We start from the raw sequence: 22,921 nt of genomic DNA, 5'->3' as shown, positions 1-22,921 counted from the left end.
TCGCTGCAGGAATGTGTGATTTCCATACGCGCGCACACGTGCAGATTGCGCCCCAGACAGATTCCCAGTACAGAGCAAATGTTTCATGCTGAACCCCCTTATTCCCTCGCCGCAACCCACATCCACCTGGGGAAGGGGAACGGGGCTCCCGGCATCCCTCACCCCTCGGGAGCCCCTCATTCCATGAGGGGCGGCCTCGCGGCGGCGGAAGGAGCTCTCGGGGCACCGCCGCAGCCCCGGCGGGCGCGGAGCGGGGCGCGGGACCGTGCGCGGAGCAGGGCGCGCAGCGGGGCGCGCAGGGTGCGCGCCGCGGGGAGCGAACAGCAGATTGCGGGCAGCCAATGGCGACGGCAAGCCGAGGTGGCACCAAATTTCCCGCAACCAATCAGCTCGCAAGGGGGAGGGAGGGGAGAAAAAAAAAAAGGAAGGAAAAAAAAAAAAGAAGCAGCCAGGCATCATGAGAGAGCCTGGCCCTCGTCATCCTCCTCTTCCTCAGCATCCTTCCTCCCTCCCGCCCCCCGGCCCGCTCCGCCCCGTCTCTCCCCCCGGCTACGTCGAGAGCCGGGCCCCCGCCGCGATTCGCCGCCCTCCGCGCTGACCCCGCGCATCCCAGCCGCGGGCAGGGGGTCACCGGGAGGCCGGGGCGCACAGAGTCCAGCCCCGCCAGCAGCCGAGCAAGCAGCCCCCCTTAAATAGCTCCGCACCCGCCTCCGCCAGCCGCAGAGCTCGCCGAGCGAGGAGCCGACCGGAGCCAGCCTCTCGCCAGCGCCGGGGAGCTGCGCGCCCGCGTACCGCGCCGAGGAGCACACACAGGCCGCCCCATGCCTGCGCACTTGCTGCAAGAGGAGGTGAGCGGGGCCCCGGGGTGCGGGTGCTTTGTCTTCCCCTCGCCCCTTGTTCCTTCATCTCCGCTGCTGCGCTGCTGCTGTGCTGGGGAGGAAGGTGAGGGCATCCACGCGTGTCTGTGCGTGCACACACACACGTATTCACACGTGCGTGCCCGGTCCTCTCCGCACCGCTTCGCAGCCGGGGAGGCGAAGGGGCTCAGTGGGAACTTAAATATCGCCCAAACCTGGTGGGGAGCCCGCGGATGAAGCGGAGACATCCGCCTTTGAGGTGATCTTCCTGGATCCTGTGCCCTCAGGTAGACTGAGCATAAAATATAGGGTTATTTTGAAAACACCCATCGAAACATCCTGGGTGCTTGAGTAGCATGAAGGGCTATTCAAGAAGATCTTTTGTGCCAAGAAGTCATAAATTTTTTTATAATACTCAGACTGGGATTTAAAAAAAATTCTTAATTAATTTTATTTGTGATAAGAAAGGGGTTTTACTCGCAGTGTTTTAAAACCAAATACTGCAGCAGGAAGCGTCTCTAGGACAGACGCAAGGTGAAAGCCGGCTGCCCAGATGAAATGAATGACTGTGACTGCATTGCTTGAGCCAAGCAAGCATACAATAGGGAGACTGCCCATTTTTGGCATAAGAAGGTCTGAATAATAACCTGACACCAGTAAGACATGTGGAGCTGTTGGATTTTTAAAGATTTTAATTTTTATTTTTGACCCTTACGGCCGCCACCCTTTGCCCAAGGGGAGGAGGCAGGCGCTTGATTCTGGTGTTTGTGCTCCCACCTTCTCTGTGCTCCTTCCCCCCTCTGCCAATGCCTAGAAGTGGATGTAAATCATACCCCTGCTCTTTTCCTGTCAGCAGCACCCAGGGTCTCCCTTGGTGCTTTTGTGCAGGTGCCATGACCTTCCAGGCTTGCTGTGATGTAAACAACTTTACTTTTCCCCCCTCCCAAAATAGATGTCAAAGGCAGTGTGTTCAAACCATGTTTCATGGTTTTGGCATGTATTTTGGGTCATATCCTGGAAGCTGGAAAGAATCCTGTCCCTGGGTCACGCTGGGTATATTCAAATATGCCGGACCCGAGATTCAGTGCCCTGGGGCTCATACACCGTGCCCGCTGCAGGAGCCTTTGAGCTGCAGCTGGTTGTAGAAGCTGGCTGGGTGCCAGGATCACCTATGGCATGTTCAGTGCTGGGGAGGTGGGAGTGTAGATGGGGAAACACATCTGTTCTGCAGATGAGAGCTGCAAAGCCATTCGGAAATGAGGGAAAGCTAATGAAAATTATTTAGCTGGCCTCCTCCATCTCTCAGCCCTAAACTCCAGATCAATCTCCATCCCATTTTCCTCGGTAGGAGCCACTATGGTCATAAGGGGACAAAAATCCTCTTTCTTTCCCCCGTTTCTACCTCTCTCCCTCCCTCATCCCCCCATGCTCCTCCCACCAAGTTTGTAACTGTGGAGCTGTTTCACAGCTGCTTTATAGCCCTTTTGTTCAAGGTTAGTTTACATGTGAGAATTGACCAGCCTGATTATATCAGTGTAATTCCAGCAGCATAGGTATGCTGGTAAAATTCCTCATGTGGCTACAACTCCAGAAGAGATTTTTTTTTCCTCTCTGCTGTTTTCTTTGCGCTTTCCCTCCTCCTCTGCCCCTGTGTAACTTTGACAGTGACATAAGCTATCATGGAGGAGAAAAATGCAACTCCAACCCCACATTCTTACTCTGAAAGCAGCATGTCCATATGGGGTGTGTTACCTGTCTAATTATACCACCAATCACTGCTGGGAATTTTTCCTGCATAGACAAGTCTTGGGTCTTTTTGGTAGATTGTCTTGCAGCCAAGAAAGAAAATTGTACCTTTCTGCCAAAATGCTAGATGAGAATATCTAACACTTGGGAACAGGCAGGACTTCTCCTTGCCTAATCTCTGGATTAGAAGCCATTTCTCATGATTCTTTTGGTGTGGGGATTACCTCTAAATTCTCTAGCAGATGAGAGTATCCTACCCTTAAAACGTTAACTAGGAAAGCAGGCAGAGATAGCCAGGATGCCGAAGAGCCAGTCCCAAGCTCAGCAGCTTGCCTTGTGCAGTGAAGGCAGCAGGATACTTTGTGTCCAGTTTTTTTCCTTTCAAACCTTTTGATTCCCTGAGGAAAAACTGAAAGCGCTCCTCTGTAGAGATCATTTTACTTCCCAAATGTGGGGAATCTGTCAGCCTTGCCAGCTCCTCCCCATCGGAAGGCATGTCTGTAACCCTCCAGTTTCAACCCTTGGGAAAGGGAGGAGTTGGGGTGGCCACGTCAGCTGCCTGGCCTGATTTTAATGCCTCCCTCAGGAAACTAGGCCATGGCAGGATGGTGGTCTTTTATGAATCCTGAACACCTGAGTGGGAATCTGCTGCTAATTCAGCAGAGATTTCTATAGGGAAAGGAGCTTTCCCAGCTTGACCATGCTCCGTCCTGCAGTCCCAGCCCTCCTGTTCCTGCTGGCTGACCTGTAGTGCCCCTTCACCCATGGAGGCAGCAGTCTGGGTGGCAGAGGGATGTGTCCCAAGGGGCAGGGGATGGGGTGATGTGTGTGGGACACACCCTTGCATCCCACGTGCTTGGCACCCCCGGGTGGGGCCAAGTTGGGCACTTGGGGCTGACAAAAGGCTGCGAGTACCAGCAGGCACAGTACCAGCAAGCACGGGCTGTCTGGATGGAGATGGAAATCGGTGATTCAGGGTTCACTGACCTGTCTCATTAGGGTCAATCCTGCCTGCTCCTTTTGTCATGCATGCCTGATGGGGCAGGCTGTCACTCAGCCAGGGCAAACAAGCATGTTCTGAGGGAATGTTGTGTCACAGTTACAGAAGGGAGCCAGGAGCCAAGCTGAGCCAACTTTGCTGCTTAAAACTTCCTCTCTACATGCTGGTGGCCATAGATCAGAGAATTGTCTTCCCTTGCCTCAGTTTGCCTGTGGGTGGGAAATGAGAGAGGGATAAGAGTCTTAGCAGCAGGCACAGGATAAGTAGCTGCAGTTCTAACTAGAAGTACCTCACCTGACTGCTTCTGTCCACTGATCTTCAAGCATGTTGGTCTTGCCACATCCCATCTTGGAAGGTGAGGTGGGCAAGATAAGGAGGCAGAGAAATCCCCCTGTGGATCTTCCTGATGTTTCCCTGTGATCCCAGGTGGGGTGACAAATAAGTAGGATTTCAGGAGCAGCCCATTGATTTATTATAAAACTGTGTTTGAGACCATATTTCTCTTCCACCTCTTTATTCATTCATAAGATTTCCTTTTTGTTGTCCATTTATGCACAAGCCCAGACCCACCTAAAACCATCCACTAATCAAACTGAATGTAAATAAAAATCCTTGCAGTCTGCAAATGATCTCACCAAAGGCACTGGTGGAAAAGAGACTGGCTTTCAAGTATTTTTTTTACTTTTGGCACCCTACCTACCATTCACCTCCTCTCCAGAAAGAGCAGGTCCCCGTCCTCTCAGGCCATGACTCCATGTGGCCAGAGCAGGATCTTTGTGCCAAGGGCTCAGCTGAAAGAATGGAGCCTTCCAGGGAAACTACAGGCTGTGAATCTTTACACTGCCTGCCTAGATGCATGTGTTTCTATTTCTTGAATTGATAACCACCAACTTCTTATTTTGTTTTCCCTTCTTTCCTTTTTTGAAAATATCCCCTGCTACCTCTTCAAGGAGTTCTCCTCCACCTCCAGCACCACTGCTGGTGGCACAGTCACCTCCCGGGTGACCAGTAATGGAAACGCCGTCACGGAGAAGGACTTACTCAACCATGAGGACTTGGCAGCAGACCGGGGCATGGTAGACGATATCTTTGATGAGACCTACCGGGAGAAAGAGGGCCCCAAGCCCCCGCTGCGATACGTCTGGAGGAACATCATCCTCATGAGCCTGCTGCACCTCGGGGCCCTGTTCGCCTTGACGCTGATACCCTCTGCAAAGATCCAGACACTGGCGTGGGGTGAGCACATTCCTCTGTCTGTTTCTGGGCATCTGCAACCCCCCAGTCTGTTGGGTGGGTTTTTTTTCCCTCCAGGCCCATAGACTTGGGGATGAGAGAGAAAGAAGCAGGGGGCTTCTAGAAGCAGCTCTTCAGCCAGATTTGTAGCAAGCTATGGAAGGACTTGCTAGTGTCTCTTGTAAGGTCACACATGAGAGGGAAAGATTTGGCAGGGATTTGGCTTGTCTGCTCAAAGAACAAACTTGATTCACAGATGTTAGGACTGGAAATATCCTGAATGTGTAGCTGCTATTGGCATGAAGAACAAAAACTATTTGATAGAGTACTGTGACAGTGCCAGAAAGTTAGGAAGAAAGATGCTAGCAAGAGAACCTGAACAGGTTTTTGGGGAGGCAAGGTACAGAGCACTACTTGGCACGAGACTGCTGCCCAGACACGAGAACCATTCCTGTCCTTACCAGGGAAGTGTAAATCCCACAGAGCCTCAATGTGTATATGAGGGAAAAGAGACAAAATACAGTTGTGCTGAAGATAAAAGTCAAGAATTAAGTCTGAAGCTCAGGTCTTTTATCATTCTTAAAAAAGCACAGATTAGCCACTGTCATCCCGGAACTAAGCCTGATGACTTTCAGAAAATAAATAAGCATCTCTCCAGGCAGCAAATTCCAGTGGAAAGCACAACCCAGCAGAAGGTAGCTAGGGAAAGCTCTGCTTTCTCAGGGATCTTGTCCTGGGTAGGAAACAAACTTCTCCTCTGACTGCTTGAAAGACAGCTGGGCCCAGGGCCCACTCTGCAGGAGAGCTTCGCTTTCCATGAGCCTTTGTGTGGACCCCTGGAGGAGTCCAGAAACCAAATGGCTCCCAGTAGGGAGGTCGAGAGATTGCATCCAGCCCCTGCCTCCCTGTGAAACAGAACATCCTGAAACAAAAAGCAACAGTCTAGATTGAGGTCTGCTGGGGTGGCTTTTGGGTTCAGTAGTGCTCCCGCTTCCTGGTCAGGCTGGCTATGGAAGGGCCCTGGGGCGATCCACCTGGTCTGTCACCCTCTCAAAGTCTGTCTTCCTGATGGCTGTGTGCAACAAGTGTCACAGCTGAACCGGGAAGGAGATGGCTTCCTGGATGGCCAGGCTGACTCTTCCTCTTATCCTTATCAGCTTCTCACAGGCAGGGGTCTGCCTCCTCATTGGAGGCAACAGCCAGGGCCTGGCTACAGCATCTGCAAAAGCAGAGGCCTTGATGTGTTCCCTTGTGCAGTCATGGCCTTTCAGGGGGATGTTCTGAAAGAAGATTTTGCAGGGCCTTTCCCTTGTGAAAACCTGACAGGCTGTACTTTCCCCTGGCCTGTCAGAGCTGGGCAGAACATGCAGCCTCAGCATGATGTTGGAGGAGCATTTCAGGGCTCTTGGTCCTGTTCTGTGTGTCCCATCCCTGGGCTGGAGGCTAAGCAAAGAACTGCTGGCTTCTCCCACTCACTGAGGTGACAGCCTGGGTCCTCCAATTCCAGTCAGATAACCTCAGGATGTTGGGGCAAGGAGAAGGAAAAAAAGTGAGTTGAATTTACTGACTTCATTTCAAGCTGTTGATATTCTCCATGATTTCCAAATCCATCCAACCCTTATCCCTTGAGTGCCCTTGGGATACGTACGAGGGCTTGAGCATCTTTATCCAGAAAGTTAATGCTGTTTTGCATTCTGCTAAACCCCACCCTACTCCAAAATGGTCTCTGAGGCAGTGTCTTTGCAACTGTGCACCTCTTTAGGATGTCTGTATGGCATCTCATGGCACTTCCCAGGAATCTGCTTTGCTTTTTATCTGATGTCAATCTTGCCTGCTCTCCTCGCCCAGTCAATTCTGATGGGAAGTGCCAGTTGCTCTCCTGCCACTATGAGGCACTGCAAGATTCCATGGTGGATTCTGGAGTGATATGTTCTGGGAGTGGGAGAAGGACATGGTGTTTGGGGGACCTGCACTGTTCTGGACTGGCTGAAGATCTATCTGGCCTTACCAAAGTTGGAGTAGCTCCGCCAAGCTCCCTGTCCTGCACTCCTGTTCCAGGAAAGTACCACTGTTTGTGGCACCTTACAGCCAAATCAGAGTTCCCTTATAGTCCATTGTATAGTCCACTCTGATCCTCCACATGTCTACCTTCTGAGCACAAGGCTTCTTGCTCCTTGCATTGCCCTTTTCTCAGCTCATACCTTTATTTGGCATATACAAGGCATCTGTGGCTGTCATGTCATGTCAGTGACTTGGTGTTTTTTCCCATCACCACCTGGTAGCAAGGAGAGGACTACAGTTCCCATGGATACACAAGGATAGTGCAGCAGTGACTTGGGTTGCTCGTGGCAGTACACCATGGGCTCATGGCAGGCCAGCTCTAGCAATGGTAGTTCTGGAGCTGCTGGAGTTTTTGCTTGTTTCTTTGTTTGTTTTTCAGATAATTTCTTCCTTAGATTGTTTACATATGATATAAAATTAGCATGGTCTCGGGTGTTCTCTGTTGTGTTGCAACAGGCAGCTGTGGGGCCTGGTGGCTCGTCTACCTTCTGTAATTTATCCATTGCTTATACCTACTTCATCCAGGCCACCATCTCCTTGCTGTTCCTGTCCCTTTGAAACCAGTTATGTTGGTGACTGTCCTCTTTTGTTTTCATTTCTCTGTGTGCTGATTCCTCTTTGTCTCTCAAGCTCCCCAGCCCTGCCTTCATCATTGTTTGCTGTTCTGCGTTGCTGTGTGCATTGTCTCCCCTGATCTCTTTCTGGTACAGAGCCTCCCAGAATGAGCTCGGGTTGTTGATCAGGTGAGAGCTCACCATCACAAGAGCTCTCCGAGCCTGTTCAGCACTGGCTTTCTAGTCAGGTCCCCTTTTATTTATTGTCTTTTCCACTGCACTTCTCAAAGTCTTGCTTAGTCTTTTCAAGGATCATGGGCACATTTTATGTCATTTGCTAAATGGCACAGAGACTGCATCTTAAAGGGCAGAATGCAAAGGTGATGGGCAGTTTCTTCTCCAATTGCTCATATCCTCACTGGAAACATGATTTGTGGGTAGTCTTTTTAGCCCTTGGATGCAGCAGTATTTGTAATTGTCAGTAATTGTCCTAGCTCCTGTTCGCCTGGACGCAGTGTCTGTAAACAAGAATGGTTCCTCTCAACATGGTGCTCTGTCAACACCTCAGATCCCTGCAGTGCCAGAGGCTCTAGGAGCATGGGTTGATACCATTTTTTGTTGTTGCTGTATTATCTTTGGACCAAGGTGAACCTTGCTGGGTAATTTAGGCAACTGACAGTCAGAAAATCTCAGCCAATACTACCCCTAGAGATATGACCAGCAAAGTGTTTACAGTGTTTTTTTTTACTTTGCCATCAAGACTATAGCTGGCAACACCTTACCACTTAGTGCTCCCTCCAGGCTAAAGTAGCAGGTGGTGTGCTTCTCTGAGTGTGGCAGGGAAGTTAGGTTTCAGTGACAGCAGATCCTATTGCTCCTCCTAAACACTCTTCCCTTTGTGCAGCCTGTAAATTTCATTGCCCCTGGTATCTTTCTCCTGAGAGTAGCAGGACTCACCTGGCTAACAGAGACTGGGCAGCAAGGAGGGAACAGTCGTGCACAGAGCAAAAGCCCAAGGACACATGCTGCATCAGGAGCACCTCTTTACATGTAAACATCCTTGGTGTTCACTGCAGGTGGCAATGCTTTCAGCACATTCCTGGTTTCTCATCATAGCTTGGGTCTGAATCTGAGCCCTAAAGAGGTAAAGCTTAATGAATCATAGGTATGACTGAATGCAGAATGTTTTCTGTTTAATTTTTGGAGCATTGAGTGCTTATTACTGTCAGTGGTCATAATTCTTTGTATTCCAGTTGAATGGGTCACTGGGAATATCACCTGTGAGTTGCCAGTATTTTGAATCTCGTGTAGTTCAAAGCACAGGATGGAAAATGACTTTGAATCCTCAGCTGATGGAGTCCCTAAGTCCTTCAGTTTGGGGCAGCATCACAGGGCAGGTGTGAAAATCTGTGCTACTTTATTTCACCTTCTCTACTCTCTTTCCAATTAAATTCTTAGTGGATGATCTTGGAGGAGTTTTTCTTCTTCCCTGTGAGATGCTGATTCCCTGACTATGCAATGATTGATCATCACTGTATCTGTTTGTGGGGGCGAACTCTCTGAATCATAAAGGTACTGGATTCTTCTGTATTCCACAAGGATTTCAGTCATTGTGCATGTCCTGTCGCTGTCACATAAACTCTTAGATATGGCTGATGGATCTCAAGGTAGGGTCTGGCTTTCTGTGGGGCTGGTGCCATCAATGCATAGACTGAGAATCACTTGCTTTGCCACAGAAAGTGTCTGCCCCTTAGATAAACTACAGCTTCTGTACACGGGCATGAGGCCAGGCAGCACAGGATTATAATTAGAGAGTTATGGCCATTGTAGTGACCTGGGATGCAGGTCCAAGAGAAGTCAGCATGAGCTGCTGAGGTTCACAGGCTTTGGATAGAGGCTGAGTCTGTTCTATGCCGGGGCACCCAAAATCAGTGGGTGCTTTTCCAATTTTTTTTACAAAAGCTTCCAGGACAGGACACCCAAAAGCAGATACTGGGTTGTCTGGGTTTGGTGTCCCCATCACATCTCTTTTGTGATTCCCTGTGCTTGCTGATAATGTCATTGTTGCTGGTGTCATCTTTTCCCAAGAGGGGTATCCACAGGCAAATTCTGAGAATTGTCTGTGTAATTGTCTGCATTTGACAGCTTTGTGAGCTTTGTTCAGCTCTGTTGTCTCTTGGAAAGGCTGGATCCTGCTGTATTTGCATGCTCAGCTCTTCTGAAAGACTGCCAAGGTGCTGGGAGACACAAGGCAGAGTTGTGCTGGTCCAAGGCTTGTGCTGCGTTCAGCAGCAGGCAGGGAACCAAGGGAGAAGATGAAGATGGGGAATCACAGTCAGATCAGCAGACAGGGAAGGTCACTCTTGTGCAGTGGGATGGAAGTGAGAAGAGTTCATGCAAGTTTAAGGGGCCAGAAGACATCCAAGACAGGCTTTTAGTGGATAAGTGATTACGCTGGGAATGTAGAACAACAAAAAGGAGGTGACAGAAGAAAGATGAAGCAGGAGATGAGCAGAAATAAAGCCTGTATTATTTTGAATTAAAGAATCGGGCCATGCCTGGCAGAGGTCTCAGATTTCTAATTCCAGACAAGTTTCTGTCAGAGTATCTGATTTTCTGGATTCAAGACAAACTTGATTAGAGCCATTTGGCTGGACTGAACGGCTGAATGTCAAGCATACTACCAGCAATTCCTATCCATGCACTTATGTGAAGGAATAAGGAACTCTTTTCATGATTGATACAATTGGCTGAAATATGCAAATTTATACCAGAAAAAGTTTGCCCTGGGGGACTGGTAAGAAGGCACTGCTTCCCCCAGAGGACTAGAGGTGGATCAGTTGACCTGTTCACAGATGTGCACCCTTCCCTCTTTGTGTCTGAGCTTGCAGAGCAAACCAGCTGTTGAATGCTCTCTTTCTACCAAACTTCCTGACTCTTCCTTCTAGAGGAAGAGTTAATTTGCAGAACCAATTTTCTTCTTACCCTACTTTCCTAGTGTAATGCTGCTATGAAACTCTTGGGATCTTTTCTCCATTTCCGTTTTAGCATCAGGTGCTGGAGCTGAGGTTAATTTCCAGAATTCCCAGGAGGGCAAACAGGCACACAGACCAGGGCAAATATGAACTCATGATGTATTGGGAGAGGGATGTGGTTTGTTACTAGATGCCAGAGGGGCAAGGAATTCCTTTTGCCCTGTGTGAAGAGGGAACACACGAAGCAGCCTCAAAGCTCAACAGGGCACAGCAACATCTGCCTCTGCCATGGGCACAACTTGCAATGAATCATTAGCCTTGGGGTTTCCTTCTGTGAAAGGTGCAGGACTTGAGCAGAGGGAGGGATCAAAAAGACCCTAGGAACAGTAGCCTCTGGGCAGCTTTAAAACCAGTGCTAGAGCTGAAGGTGAAACCCAGACTTCAGTGGGAGGATAGGTTAGATCTTTTTTTTTGCCAGTTTCTGCTGAGAAAGGGAGCAGAAGAAAAGCCTTAACCCTGGGCTTGAGTTGTCCCACTCAAGAATGCTAAGATTATCTACCATCTCAGGGTGGAAATAATGCAAAAGAGATTTATTGGGGTTTGGTGAGATGATAAAGCAAGAGCCTGGAGTATTTGGGGTGGAAGAAAAGGGAGAAACTGTTCCCTGATGGACTGCAGTGCTTTTACCACAGTGCTTTATGAAAGCAGCCAGTTTATACAATTTTGACTACTCTGCACTATGACAGATGGCACTATGCTGAAGAACCAGCCCATGTGAGTCTTCTAAGGGGGAGCCTCCTTCCTTGTTAGAGATGAAGAGCTGAATTGCTTTGTCCACATTGTCTAGGAGGCCAGTGGTAGCTTGGCCAATCTCACATGGAGTTTTATTGCCCCAATCTGCTCTCCATGGATTCCTCTCTTGCTTATACAGATTTGGGGAAAGGTCCACCTTTGTGTTGCCCTGCCTGAAGCTTTGCTCCAACTGCTCAAACACCTTCTTTTCCTTTGTAGCTCTTCTGTGTTTCGTGGTGAGTGCTCTGGGTATCACAGCTGGATCTCACCGCCTCTGGAGTCATCGCTCCTACAAAGCCACGCTGCCCCTGCGCATCTTCCTGACTATTGCCAACTCCATGGCCTTCCAGGTAAGCATTTCCTCAGTGTCCCACTGCTCCTCAGAAGGAAGTGCTCCCATGAATCCCTGTCCCAGATAGGGGACAATCTGATGAAGAGGCTCCTCTATTCTATCTACTACCTGTTGTTAGGAAGAAGACAGCCCTTTCCATCTAACACTGCAATGCTGGAGTCTGTCTCGTTGTCTTTACCTTGTCCCAACAGAGGCTGACTCTGAGACAAACCCAGTGTTGAGAGGACAACAGGCCAAAGCCAGGGGTAGGAAATCTCTGAAGCAGGAATGTACCTTTCTCTTAAGGTGTGGTCTCCCTGTGCTTGCACCAGGTCCCATGACAGAGGTGTGGAAGTGTTAAGTGTTTTCCTGGTGTTGCCTCACTCTCCTTTTGCTGTGTGGCTGATAAAGGAGAAGACATCTGCTAAGCCAAGGATTGTAGAATTCTACAGGATGTGGAATTTGCTATTTCATAAAGACCAAGAACTTGTTGAGATTTAGGGGATGTTTCTCTCATTCAGAAGAGTGATATTTAGGACTAATCATGTTACAAATCGCTCCACTGGCTTCCAGAGAGTTGTCCCAGGTCAGTGATATTTTAAGGAGAGAAGGGTTGGGCCCTTTCAGTGGCACAAGTGACTGCAGGCACTGTTAAGCACCTTGGGTGATTGCTTCACCTACCAAAGAGCTCTTAACTCAGGATATTGCCTAACTACTGTGAGAGTACTTCACAGTCCCCAAAACAAACAAAACTGCAAATCTGTAGAAGTCAGAGTGAAAACCCAGATTGGCATGGCACAGAAAAATAAATCCTCTCAGGCTTGCTGCTGAAAGTCAGCTTGAACAACACTCCATCCTCCAACTGTACTGAAGGGTTTCTTGTCTGTGGGAAGGACTCAGAAAGGTGTCAGAATGCAGCACTTTCTGCTATAAAAAGGTGAACACAAAAGTATCAGTGCTGTGCTCTTAAGTAATTCTCCAGAGGATATGATTTTTTAAAATGTAATCAAATCAGCGTAAAGTTTTTTAAGCTTTGAAAAACTTTCTAAAACATCAATGAATTTCTTCTTCTCTGATAGTACCAAACAGCTGTCTTTGATGAGGAAGGGGAGGGACCAAGCTGCTGATTCCAGCCAGTGGTCCAGCACTCAGCAAGGCAGCAGGATGGGTTGCTGTGTATTAGCTAGTCCTGTACAAAGACCATCTTTCACAGGGTTATAGGGCAGAGGGGGAAAGAATTTGCTGAGCTATTGCTGTAGGGGATAGGACTAGACAAAGATGAGAGACAGAGAGATATTTCCGCTTCAATAGGAACTAATCCAAAGTTTTAGTGAAAATTCGATACTATTCCCCATGGATTTTTTTAGTAGTTACTTTCAGTGAGATCAGGAGAAGATTTATGTTGAATTTCTCTCATTCCTATTAGTGGCAGCAGAGGAGATCAGGAACTTTTAAGATCATGGAAGTTTATTGACTGTCTTATCTTAGGTCCTCCAGAAAACACGTGTTGGCTGCTCAGAGACCTGTGACTTGTAATTTCAGAGAATTTATGAATTCTGCATCTAATTGGCTTTTTCACCTGCAAGACCTGTCAGCTGCAGCACAACAGAAGGTCTCATGGTTATAGCCTGTAGCTGGGATATGCCAGGGAAGAAAACATTCTCCTGGGCTTTGCTTGCTCTTCTCAGAAAGTCATGATTTTCAGTCAGCATTACAGTTAGAGGTGGGCCCAAAATAAGAGCTGTAGAAAAGTTAATGAGCTAAAGTTTGGGTCAAGATACAGATTGTTCAGGTTTGAGACTCCTGATTTTGTTTCTAGACAGGATGATGGGGTAGATGAAGTCATACCATGATCCAGCCGTGTTACATGGTCTCTTTCCAAATTTGTGCTTCCTGCCTCCAGCAAGACAGGGAAAACCTTCCGATATGTGCAAGCCCAAGTTGTCTGTCAACTTTCAGACTGGGCTTTCTCATGTTACATGGTGCTGTGTAGGGTCTGGGATGTGAAAGAGACTTTGGGTCACGGGTGGAACTTTTCCAGCATAGGTACTGGTTGAGTTTCTCTGCTTACTTAGATAGGGAAGGCAGCTGGGCCACCCTCTTCTGGGGGAATACTGAGTGACCAGGCTCTGGCCATGATCAGCAAGGGCTGCTGATACTTGGAGATATTTAGCTGGAAGGAAGGCGGCAGTTCCCACTATTAGGAAACAAGCAAGACTTTAAGCCTGGTCCGTGTCTATCATTGCCTTCTTGAATGGCCTGCAGGTAAATAATTTTATCTCAGGTAAAGGAGGAGTGGTTACAATACCTGAAAAGGACTTGAGGAGTTGAGTCTCTGTTACAGGCTCCCTGTGTGTACAAGTCCATTAGTCTTTCGAGGCAAGAAATAGGGATGGTTATGCCATTTCCCTATCTTCAAAGTGTTTTCAGGAAAAGTCCTGGGTATGCAGGTGATTAAGGAGCCTCTTGTGTAATACAGGTAATAGAGCCATGGTTAGATCTCTATTTCATGTTTTCTAGGATGGTGTAATACATGGCTTTAAGCTCATTGAAATCTTGATACAAAAAATGATCACAGGCTTATGAAAATCTATTCTTAAAACTAGCCAAAGCAATCATTTCATAATACAAATGATAAAAGCGTTTACATTTTCCAAACGGTATTGATTTTGCTGCTTAAATTGAACAGTAATGGGGCTGAAGAGAGGTATTTTTGAGAAATGTCATTGAAAGGGTGTGTTTGCTCCTTCTAAAAAGGGACCTTAATTTTAAGACTCTTTGATTTGTAATGGAAAAAAAAAATGTTGAAAAAAGCCTTGCTCCCCCGAAGTTAAACATCTGATTAGGCAATCCCAGGACAAGCAAGGCAGGATGACCTATGGGAAATGTCAGGTAGAGGGAAGGGGCAGGTCAGCCTCACCTGGCACTGTGCAGGGATGGGGTTGGGGACAGGGATGGGGATGGGACAGGAGCCGAGCATAGGAGAGGAGGCACCAGCCAGCCAATGAGAGTGGCTGCTGCAGGGGTGGGGCACAGGCTGACCAATCAGAGCCTGCAGCACCATGGGTGTGGTGCAAACCCCCCCCAGCCCAGAGTTGGCCAATCAAAGAGCAGCAGCAATGAGGCATCACTTCCCAAAAAACTGGAGAGGTGCAGCCAAAACTCAACCTCTGTTTTAAAGGTCAGAAACCCCAAACCCTACTGAGACATAATGCCACTCATACAAGTTCAGGTCAACAGGATTTACGTATTTAGGCATTTCGGGCCACTTTGTAATTCAGAGGGAAGATCTCCAGCCCTGACCCTAAGTTTTCACTCCTGCTGACTTGCAGAATGACATCTACGAGTGGGTCCGGGACCACCGTGTCCATCACAAGTTCTCTGAAACAGACGCAGACCCACACAACGCCATGCGCGGCTTCTTCTTCTCCCACATTGGCTGGCTGCTTGTGCGCAAGCACCCCGACGTCATCGAGAAGGGACAGAAGCTGGACCTCAGTGACATCAAGGCTGACAAAGTGGTGATGTTCCAGCGCAGGTGAGTAGTGGGGTCAGCCTTAGTGGGGAGCCATGGGGAATGGGGCAGGGACAAATGGGCTGGGAACTCAAATGGCTTTGATGGAATGTGAGAGGATTGAGGGCATCATGTGAGAAATGTGACTCTTCAGCATGCCCAAGGCTTTGCTGTGAGATGAGCTGTGAGAAATGAGCTGTTCCTCTCCTATGAGAAATGTTTAGAATCCAGTGCTACCTCTAGCCCTCCCACGCCCTTCTCTTGCCTGCCTACCCTGCAGCATCTTGCCAGCAGCAGGCTGAGATTCCCACCACAAAGCCACTCCACACCTGCTCACCCCACAGCCCAGCTGCTGCTTTGGCTGGCCCAGAGCCCACACACAGGTGCCTCTGAGACATCCTTGGAGATTGTACACCTTCTAGGCCATGTGTGTGCCCCTCTTCCCTCAGTCTTTTGGAAACAGTATGGTGAAAGAAGGGTTGAAAATGGAGATGTGAGAGGTGCAGCAACTGGGAAGAACAGTCTGCATTCACTGGTGCCTCTTGGGTAGGGTATCTCTCACCCATCTGGAGCTATACTAGGATGCAGAGAAGGTAAGCCTATCACAAAGGCTGCAGGGATGTGGGACTTAACCCAAATAGTAACCAGCCTAAGTCAGGAAGTTCCTAGTACAGTCCCAGACTGACTTTTCTTGTGGGTCATCAGAGCAGTTCACCTTCCTCTATTCCCACTCTTCTAGTGTGAGAGAGCCCACATGCTCATCTGTGCCACTTGCTTGCACTTGTTGATGGGATGTATTTGTAGGCAGAGCCAAGTCTGCAAGGAGGAGCTGCAGCACTGGGCCAAAGCCAGAGAAAGGACCATGTGTGGGACTCTGAAAGCACGGGGTTGCCTTTATGGGGACCAATACAGCTGAGAAGCAAATGACAGATGAAGCCAAAAGCAGCAGCTTTTCTGGGTGTCTGAATGTCTGGACTCTCACTCACCCCCATGGTGATGGGAGCATTGCTTTGTGCAGATATGAGGAGAGCAGGATTTAGTCTGAGTCTCTTGCCTGATGATAGGACTTGGGAATCTCCAGGCATGGCTTCTGCACATCCAGAGCAAAAGATACAAGGCTCAGGAGTGAGGCATTTCTGCACTTGATTTTCCCTGTATAGCTGAGCATGAATCCTTCAAATGGAGGACTGAATCAGTCCTTCCTGTCCTGCCTCTGCCACTGAACCCCTTCCTCCTGGTCCCTTCCTTTCCAGATACTACAAGCCTTCAGTGGTGTTGCTGTGCTTCACACTGCCATCTGTAGTGCCCTGGTACTTCTGGGATGAGTCCATCATCATCAGCTTCTTCATTCCAGCCATCCTGCGCTACACCGTAGGGCTCAATTGCACTTGGCTAGTGAACAGTGCTGCTCACATGTTTGGCAACCGGCCGTATGACCAGAACATCAACCCGCGGGAGAACCCCTTGGTCAGCCTGGGGGCCATAGGTATGTCCAACATCTGTGTCTTTGCTGCAGGGGGACTGTAGAACAGGGACTGCCTCTTGGGGCTGCAACTGCTTCTAGGAATTTCTATCAGTCCAGGTGTCCCTATTTCCCCTGCACCTTTCGGCCTTTGCATCTGAGGATGTTTCCTGTGCTAGCCAGTGAGTACATAAGGGCAGTGGGGTTATCAGCTCCCATCAGACTCTTTCCAGGCTGGAAAGGACTCTGCCACACTTAGCACCTTCTTATCTCAATGGCAATATTTTATTTACCCTGTTCAGAGGTCTCTGCCACGTTCACTAGACTAAAAAACGTGTGCTGCCGTCACTGCGTATCTCTCTGAGATTTGTCAACTTGAAAACCAGCAGATTCACATTTTGACATGTTCTCTGGACAGCTGGTGATTTTGGGGGTACTTGAGGATAAGACAAGATAGATGCTTTCATATTTTTTACTGAAATTTTGGAGATCTAGTTAAGTACATTCCAGGATCAGCATATGCTCTTATTGGTTTTCCCTAAATCCTCATCTGTTTTGCACCACTGTATCTCAGTGGAGCTCCACTGATTTCCACCACCAAAGGATATGCTTGTGGAATTTTAGTAGAGAGGGATTTGAACTGCAGAGATTCAGGGGTAGGAGCAGGAGTCAAGGCAGTGTCTTTGAAGGGGTGAGCACTGAAGCCAGTGTTGACAGTGTCCAGACCAGATAGTGGCTGACTGGTGTAGATTGCTTAGTAGAAGTGTCTGTTTAGTGTCTGCTTTTTTCCTCATCTGGAAATGTCCTTTGGATTTGACAATGAGGATTGCCAGTGTTGTGAGAGTATTCATTAGCCTGGTTTGTTGGGGGCTTGCTGCTGGTCTAGCTGGTAGCTGAATTAATACTGGAAGATTTCTTGTGATGGGAGGGGAAAAACTATTAGGAATCCTCTGGTTTTTTGGTGCAGCTGGGGAACCAGGGCCTTTCACTGTTCCCTGCCATATGCTTACTTTCCTCTAAAGCCAAGAGGAACCAAAACTCCTCTGGGATTGTCATCGTCTCAGCCCTGGCATGCTGGGTGATGCCCAAATGAGATGGGGTAGATTGCAGAAGGGTGAAACTGGGCTGAGAGGAGAGAGGAACCTGGACTCAATCCAGAGCCCGTTACAAGAATATGGTGCTTTGAGTAAGATAAAAGGGTCTGTCACCTAGAGCTCTGCAACATCCTCTCCCTGGTCGTGTTTTTCAGGAGAAGGCTTCCACAACTACCACCACACCTTCCCCTATGACTACTCCACCAGTGAGTTTGGCTGGCGCTTCAACTTAACCACAGCCTTCATTGACCTCATGTGCCTCCTGGGGCTGGCCAGCGATCGCAAGAAGGTCTCCAAGGAGGTCATCCTGGCTCGGAAATTGCGGACTGGAGATGGAAGTCACAAGAGTGGCTGAGTTCCCGCTCCCTTTCACACACACATCCACACCTCTCCTTCCTCCTTTTTTCTCCCTTCCCACCCCCTCCAAACACGCTGGACAAAAGTTTAATGTTCTGTTAACTAACTACTGAATAATGCTACCAGTTTGCTTAAGATAATGATAATGAGTTTTAACACCCCCCTCCCACGCTGCATTTTGCAGGATGTATTTAAGACCTAGGACTCTGCCCTTGTAACACAAGGCCACCCTTTCCCTCCTCTCCTTTCCCTTTCTGTTTTCCTCTCCAGTCTCTCTAACCTGTCTCCTGCTTTACATTTTCCCAGTCTATACCTGGAAGAGAAGCTGGTAGGAAGTGGCCTGGGGAGGCCCATTGCAGTCGGCTATGTACTATTTAGCTAAGGGAAGCCTGAACCAGCCAGATGAAGAGTTGAGCCAAAGTCAGTGACCCTCTCCCCACTACCTTCCCCCCAAAGTTTCTGCCACCGTCCCTTCTCTTTTCTCAAGGGCTGCTGACAGACATGACATGGCTCAACTGCTCTTCCTGGGAAAAGCAGACCCATCCCTTGCTCTTGTCATCAGAAAGAAGAGTTGTTTCTTTCCAAGATGTCTCTTGGAAAGTGTTCTCCACTGCTCCTCACCACCTAGCCACTCTGGCTGGGGAGAGAAGAGTGCCCAGACTCTTTCACATCCCCACTACTGGCCGGGGGATGCTGTAACAGCAGTGAGCACTGGAGAGGGAGTGCTGGTGGCCTTAATTTGCACTCCCTCCCTGCACTGCCCTCTGTGCCACGAGGGACTGAAGGCAGAGCATGACTGTGAGCTCCACAGCTGTTTTGGAGAGTCACAGTGAGGAGGAGGACAGATGGAAGGGTGTGCCATTGGCTGCCAAGGGGAGGACCAACCCATAGTGAGTTTTGTTCACCACTGGGATTTTTGCTGGCAAATGGGACTTTGTCTAAATGGAGAGGAGGAGAAGGATGTAAACCAAAGCTCCACCTCTGAGCTAAGCTGCTTTATGTGCTGGAAAAACAGGGTCCCTTCTGGGTAGCAGGCAGATCCACATCTTTGCTGAGCACAGAGACAGGACAAGGGAACACCTGCAGGTGTAGGAAGGAGTGAAAGTGTCTGCAGGACCAGGTATTTTCATTCTTGGGGGCTCCACTCAACAAGTGCCTGAGAAACATCAATGTGGGGCCAGGTGGCACAGGGGGCTCAAGGAAGTTGAGGCCTCTAGGTGAGAAACTGCCACCAGTGTGAGCTACCTCTGTGCTTTCTTGCCCAAGGTGTGCTGTGTTGGTTTGCCATCCCCTGCTGCCCAGAGGGAGTGGGAAGGAGCTCCTTGTTGGTCCCTTAGCTTGCCTCCCAGCCCCCTCGGCGAGCCATCTCGCCGCCACGCTCTTTGCCAGTGAGACAGGCAGCGAGGGCGGCTGAGCCTGCAGAAAGGGCAGTTACATCACCGAGCGATGTGGGCATGCAGCTGGAGGGCGCTGGGGAAAAAGTCCATGTGGGTGTTGTTTCCTGCAAGTTACAGAGACCAGCTTGAGTTCAGGCAGTTGGTTACACTCTGGATGTTATGGCATCACGCCTCTCACTGAGCTGAACATGCTTTTTCCCCCTTAATTCTCCTAGTTATTATTAATTTTTATTACTATTATTGTTATTAGTTGTAGCAATGGTACTGTTTTTGTTGCTTCAATGCATCAATCGGAGCTGGAGGAAAGCACAAGAGGTAGCTGGAACAAAGTGACATTGGAGTGGGGTTTGCAGCATCTCCCTTATTCAGGCAGGCCAGGGAAGGCAGAGACAGTGCAGATGCCAATTTCCTCACCTCAGCTCTGCCACGTCGCAGCCAGGGAAGCTTCACGGGAGTGAGTGTCTGCAGCTTTGCTTCCTCCTGCTGCAGTGAAACTCGCCAGGAGCCAGGATAGCTCTGCGATGTTCTCCTTAACAAGAACAAGCTTGTTACTCAGAAAATGAGCCTGTCTCCTCACCTTCCCCTCCCTGCCACCATCATGACCTTGTTTATGCTCAGCAATGGGACCCTTTGAGTTTTTGAGCCATTAGGAGTGATGTGGTCTCCAGCCAAGAGGAACAAGGACAAATGGAGAAGAGAGTCCTTCAGCTCCTGGTTTCAGGAGACAGCGTCCTTACTGCTCTGATGCTGTTGACTGCCTGGGTGCTGGCTGGAGCAAAGGGTGTTGTGGCTAGAGCTGTATCCTACCATTTGAAAAAAGCCAAAAAGCCCTCCAAGAAAAGAGAAACACTGTTAGCTCTGTAATTGTGGGCTGACTTTGCTCTAGTGTAAACCCCTCTGAACTCATGGAAGTCCCCAGAGGATGAATTTGCTCCAGCCAGTAATTTGAAAGGGGAGGAGGGGAGAGGGGAGAATGATTTCCTTGCTCCTGGTGTCCTAAAGGTGTAGTGTGACATACTCTACAGTAGAGATGCGTGCTATGAAATGCAGCAGTATTTCACATCCTCTCAGCAGAGAAGCAGGGCTTGACATCAAGGGTTCCTTTCAAATTTCAAGTGCTGATTCAGGTCCAGAATCTGGAATGAGAGTGGAAGTTGAGGAGCAGTAACCAAACAGTCCTGGTGTTTGTCCAGTCACTTTAAAGGTAGATTGGCAAATATCTCTGGGTGCCTTAAATCTTTCTTTAATATACATAGAAGTATTGACAGCTATTTGCCGTTTTGGTTTTTTTTTTCTGAGTTATGAACATTCAAGGGGTTTCTTAATTATTTAATTGCCTACATTGAACTGTGGGTGCAGGTGATTTTGAATGTATTTGAGTTAGAATTTTTGTTAGATTAAGAAACAGATACAACACTTTAAGTAGAACTTTGTTTGAGATATATATATATATATATATACCTATAAATATATATATATTTTTGGTGGCATGTTTGTGTCCTGGACGCATCGTCTGTATGTTTAGCTTAAATGAGTCTGTGAAAGGTGGAAGCAGAAAAAGCAGCAGTGGGACCTCATGGCTAAAGCAGCTGGGACCCGCTCCCAGCTTACCAACTTGCTCACTGCGTGATTTGGGACGAAGTCACTTAAAAACACTCTGTGCCTCAGTTTCCCTATCTGTAACGGGGTGTTACACCCTGCCTCCCAGAGGTGTGGGTGAGGCTCGCTGCCGACCAGCCGAGCACAGGAAGGAACAGTATGAACCACACACACCGCTGCTGGCAGAAGCATGGACTGGTTTGTTTTCCAAAACCGTTCCCAGCCCTGCTGGTATTGTGAAGAGCAGAAGTCTAAGTGTTGAGTGTTCAGGGAAGGATTGGAAAGTTGAATCTGCACATTGTCTAAGCTCTGTCACTGTTGAAATGTGAGTAGGATACGATTTTTCACAGCTTAGGGATTTCTGCATAGTAGTATCTCTGTTTTGTGTACGGGAAAAAAAACCTTTTTGAAATAATTTCTACTAATATGGAAACAGACATCTGGTTGTGCTGATCTGAAATTTTATTTGTTCATAATAAAAATGATAAATGTTACTTTAAAACTTGTTTGACTGATGACATGGTGGGCAGGGCTTGGTAAAGCACGAGATACTCCATCAGGACCGGAATGCTGTGCCTTACTGCTTCCAAACCCTTCTCTCTTCCAGGAGAACCAGGGGAAAAACGCCTCTGGCTCTTTAAGCATCATGAATGAGTGGATTATAATGGCTTTCATACTCCAGCGCAGGCCAGGCAGGCACACCCGCCGAGGCTGCCCCTGTGCCTGGGGTTACTGCAGGTTAATTCCAGCCGGGGCCCCTTGCCAGGGCCCTGTGGCTGGCGGATACACATGCGGCACAACACGTAATACCGGCAGCCGCCCGTCGGGCGGGTTCATCAGCCTCAGCAGGGGAATTTTCCTCATGCAGCAGTGAGTGTCCCTGCTTATCCCCACCCCTGCTGCAGCTGGAGGGAAGTGAAAGGAAAAGGGGGAAATCCCCCGACCAAGTAGCACTTTATTGACAGTAGCTTCCCTGCACCCCCACCCAAACGCGTTTTGATCACAGTGGTAAGGCCATCTCTGTGTGGCACCAGCTTGCTCCGTGTACAGGCAGGCAGAGGGGATGGCCTTGTTTGTGGCATCTTTGCCACCTGCAGCACACTGGGACTCCTGGTCCAGCCCATGTTTGCTGGCACCACCAGACCCGTGCAGCTGGGCATGCTGAATCCCTGGGAAAAACAGGCCCATGCTTTGGTTTCCAGCTGCAGCTACTGCTGCTGCAAAGCCCTTTGGTGGGAAGGCCAGAGCCAGCACTGCAAACTGGACTGGGGGGCGAAAAGGGAATTACTCAAGACAGAAGATTGAGGCTCTTCCAGCAGCTGTGTTCTTCCACATGGAGGTACGTGACCAGCCCAACCAATTTGACACATGGCTGCTTTGAGCTATAGAAAAAAGCAAAGCAAATGCTCCTGCTCATCAGCTGGTCACAGCACCATGGCCCTGCAAGTGACAGAGAGGTGCTTCTTCTGGTAATCTGGTGCACTTTTGATCCCAGCTGTGACAGCACAGCCCCTCCTAAACCAAGTGAAACAGAGAAGGCAAGTCTTCAAACTCCTGATTATTCAGCCAAGCCTAAAAATAAAGTTAATGATCCCTCTGTCTGGGTTTCATGAGTGCAACTCCAATCGCAACCTCTCCCTCTTTGTTAAAGACTGTTATTAAATCCCCTGCCCAAAATATGTTTTCCTACAGTATCAAGCCCTTCAGCAGTGCCAGCTCAGCATTTTAGGTCATTGCCTAGAAGTACTTCACACATGATCATTCCTGGTTTCCTATGTAATCTGCACATTTGGGTTGCAATTCCAGTGCACCCTAACTTTGCTCCTCTGAAAATCTCCCACCCACCAGAGGAGAGGGAAAGGAAGAGTTAATGTACAAGCCAGCTCTGCTGAGTAGGAGAGAGCAGGCAAACAAGTGCCTGCTTGTTCAGACCCAAGGGAGGGGAGAGC

The 22,921-nt window shown here is 48.8% G+C and overlaps 1 protein-coding gene across 1 annotated transcript; it reads left to right on the top strand.

Moving 5' to 3' along the window:
* Positions 1-535: 535 nt before the first annotated feature.
* On the top strand, positions 536-21,474 carry SCD (stearoyl-CoA desaturase). The gene is made up of 6 exons (XM_058029514.1): positions 536-848; positions 4,554-4,839; positions 11,438-11,568; positions 14,882-15,087; positions 16,317-16,549; positions 17,775-21,474. The coding sequence occupies exons 1-6, from the start codon at positions 822-824 to the stop codon at positions 17,972-17,974; spliced, it is 1,083 nt and encodes a 360-aa protein (XP_057885497.1). The 5' UTR covers positions 536-821; the 3' UTR covers positions 17,975-21,474.
* Positions 21,475-22,921: the final 1,447 nt, after the last annotated feature.

The sequence above is a fragment of the Melospiza georgiana genome, chromosome 8 (genome assembly GCF_028018845.1).
Source record: "Melospiza georgiana isolate bMelGeo1 chromosome 8, bMelGeo1.pri, whole genome shotgun sequence".
NCBI lineage: Eukaryota > Metazoa > Chordata > Aves > Passeriformes > Passerellidae > Melospiza > Melospiza georgiana.
Note: the sequence above shows the minus strand (reverse complement) of the source record. Positions and strands in the feature narration are given on the sequence as shown.